At 40.1% G+C, this 2,956-nt stretch overlaps 1 protein-coding gene across 2 annotated transcripts in view; it reads left to right on the forward strand.

Annotated features, from left to right (window-relative positions):
* Positions 1-1,831, forward strand: part of EIF3H (eukaryotic translation initiation factor 3, subunit H) — a 122,063-nt gene extending 120,232 nt beyond the window's left edge. For both annotated transcript variants that reach the window (XM_011966142.1, XM_011966141.1), the window contains exons 9-10: positions 39-171; positions 1,549-1,831. In XM_011966142.1, the coding sequence (XP_011821532.1) occupies positions 39-171; positions 1,549-1,646 (231 nt within the window). In that variant the 3' untranslated portion in view covers positions 1,647-1,831. The remainder of the gene's footprint in view (positions 1-38; positions 172-1,548) is intronic.
* The last annotated feature ends 1,125 nt before the right edge of the window (positions 1,832-2,956 follow it).

Here is a 2,956-nt window from a genome sequence, read left to right on the forward strand (position 1 = left end):
GAGAAATATAACCAAATCATTTTCCCTTTGAATTTCAGTATCAGCAGCGTCGCCAGCAGGAGAATATGCAGCGCCAGAGCCGAGGAGAACCCCCGCTCCCTGAGGAGGACCTGTCCAAACTCTTCAAACCGCCACAGCCCCCTGCCAGGATGGACTCGCTGCTCATTGCAGGTATTGTTGCCCCGTGCAAAACCTGGCTGGTTTTGTTCGTTTCTCAGGAAGCAGAAGACAGTGAGAAATTTACAAACAGAAAAGCATGCCATAAAAGCTAGTATATTTGCAATAGTTGCAGGATGAATTTGAATCTAGCACCTGTAATATCTGAAATCTAAGAACTTGTAAGAGTTTGTTATTTTGTCCAGATCCTTTCAGTGCTTCACTCTGTGTTTCTAAACATTTTTGAGATGGCATTATAAACTTTGTAAAATGAGTCCTTTTTCAGGGAAAGCCAGAAAAATTGTTTACAGTCTTAATGCAGAAGATCACTTAGCTCAGGCCTCTTACTATTCCTCTTCCAGCCCTGCCCTGTACAGTTGATACTTGACTTGAATTTAGGAAATTATTTCCCTTATTTGGACTTAAATTGTGGCAGCACGAATATATTTCTGGATGAACTTTTTCTGGTTATACTTAATGTTTAATACCACCTTTAAGCAGTAGAGGTCCTGTGTCCTGTGCTAGGACTTGATTTTGAATATATGGCATTCATGCCCTGATTTGGCTATAATCTTACAGAAATGCTAAATGCCATTTGATTCAATCAGATACTTAACCTGTGAGAAGATTTTATCAAAGTGAAAATCCTACTCAAAAGCTCATTGGCAGTTTCTCAATTCTATTGATATGTTTGTAATGTGGGAGGAAATTCCAAATTCCTTAACATTTTCTAGTGTACATACAAATTAAATTTGGAAATGAGACACAATTCCTTCCCAAAGGTCCAATTCAAACAGAATTGAAATCCTTATATTTTGAAGAAGCGTGTAACTGATGTAACTGTTGGATGGATTAGATCATTAAAGACATAAAAAGCAATGATGGAGCCCTTTCTTCAAGTGAACTCTCTACTCTTACTCTGTCTTGACTCATAGGAAAACTCCTTAATATTCTCAAAGCACAAACTGAAAACCTACCATACTTGTTCACATCTGGGTCCAGTGGGTCTGGCTGGTTTGCAGCTCTGTGATGTATTGTTAGTATCTCCTTTGTATCTGTGAAGGCTAGTCAATGCTGTTTTCTCTGTTTTCTCAGTTGTACAGCATTGGTTTGATCTACTTAGTCAGTCCTTTTGACTGACAGCTATTATGTCCTTAGGGCTGATAAGCTTTTGAGGAGTAGTTTCTCTTTATTCTCCATGTAATTAAGAGTGGACAGTAGCTTATTTTCAAAAGAACTTGTATTTCTTATCCCTTTTGGAAAAATAAACTCTGGATTCAAAACAATATACAAGTGATTCTGTTTTATGCTGATTTTTCAGTTTGACTAGCTTTCTGGATCATTTTACAATTTGTGGAACATTATGGCTCTATCTCTTTCTCAAATGCGCAGGCCAGATAAACACTTACTGCCAGAACATCAAGGAGTTCACTGCCCAAAACTTAGGCAAGCTCTTCATGGCCCAGGCTCTTCAAGAATACAACAACTAAGAAAAGGAAGTTTCCAGAAAAGAAGTTGACATGAACTCTTGAAATCACACCAGGGCAACTCTTGGAAGAAATATATTTGCATATTGAAAAGCACAGAGGATTTCTTTAGTGTCGTTGCAGATTTTGGCTCTAACAGTGTCTTTCTAGCCGTAATAAAATAAAACAAAATCTTGACTGCTTGCTCATTTGATTTTAGATGTATTTTCTCTTTTTCTCTAGCTTGCTTTTGTTTGCTTATACTTGTTTTTTCTGAAAGCTAAAACAAGCCTTGACCAGAAGTTTCACCACCTTTGCTGCCTCTCAGGTGCCACCTTTCAACCCACTTCTCCCAACTACTTATCCCAGCTCCTGACCCGGAAGCCCTGGCACCTACTGTGAATTTTTTTTTTTTTTTTTTTAATTTTTATACTTTGCTGCTCCCAAATGAGCACTCCGAGAGATGTCCACGCTTCATGTATTTGCCCAGGAATTCCTTGTCTCCGGACCTGGAATCACCTGGCGTAATTCCGGTCATTCTGCCTTTTCATTTCTGCAGGTGATGGTCAACCAGTCTCCGTACTCATAGGCCATGGGACACAAGTTTTTTTTTTTTTTTTTAAAGACAGAGTCTCACTTTGTCGCTCAGGCTGGAGTGTAGTGGCGTGATCTCAACTCGCTGCAACCTCCGCCTTCCGAGTTCAAACGATTCTTCCACTTCAGCCTCCGGAGTAGCTGGGACTACAGGCATGTGCCACCACGCCTGGCTAATTTTTGTATTTTTAGTAGAGATGGGGTTTCACCATGTTGGCCAGGCTGGTCTGCATCTCCTGACCTCAAGTGATTCGCCTGCTTCTGTCTCCCAAAGTGCTGGATTACAGGCATGAGCCACCACTCCCTGGACAGGACACAGAAATTTTAATGAAAAGAATCATGTCACCACAAGTAAACTTCATTTTGTTTATATTATTTAGGACTTCACATTTGTCTTCCCAAACCATGAAATATAATTCTGCTGACAGCAAGTGTTGTGAATGAGGAATGAGGAATTAGGAGAATAGTAGTACATTGGGAAAAATATATTTTAGTAATTTTTCTATTTTAAAGATTATCACAGATTTTGCTGTTTGTGCACCGCCAAATCAGTGAGACCTGCCAGCTGGTGGCGGTGTGCCTTTGAGAATTTTAGATGACGGTCCCCTAGGAGGGTTATCAAAAAAGGAGATGGGTGAAAGATCAGGAGAGTCGAGAAATCCATTTTTTGGACAACATTGTTTTGAAGGCACTACTGGGGCTCTAGGATCAGGCAGCCAGATTGAAACCTGGCTCCTCCT

The sequence above is a fragment of the Mandrillus leucophaeus genome, unplaced genomic scaffold (genome assembly GCF_000951045.1).
Source record: "Mandrillus leucophaeus isolate KB7577 unplaced genomic scaffold, Mleu.le_1.0 Scaffold749, whole genome shotgun sequence".
Lineage (NCBI taxonomy): Eukaryota > Metazoa > Chordata > Mammalia > Primates > Cercopithecidae > Mandrillus > Mandrillus leucophaeus.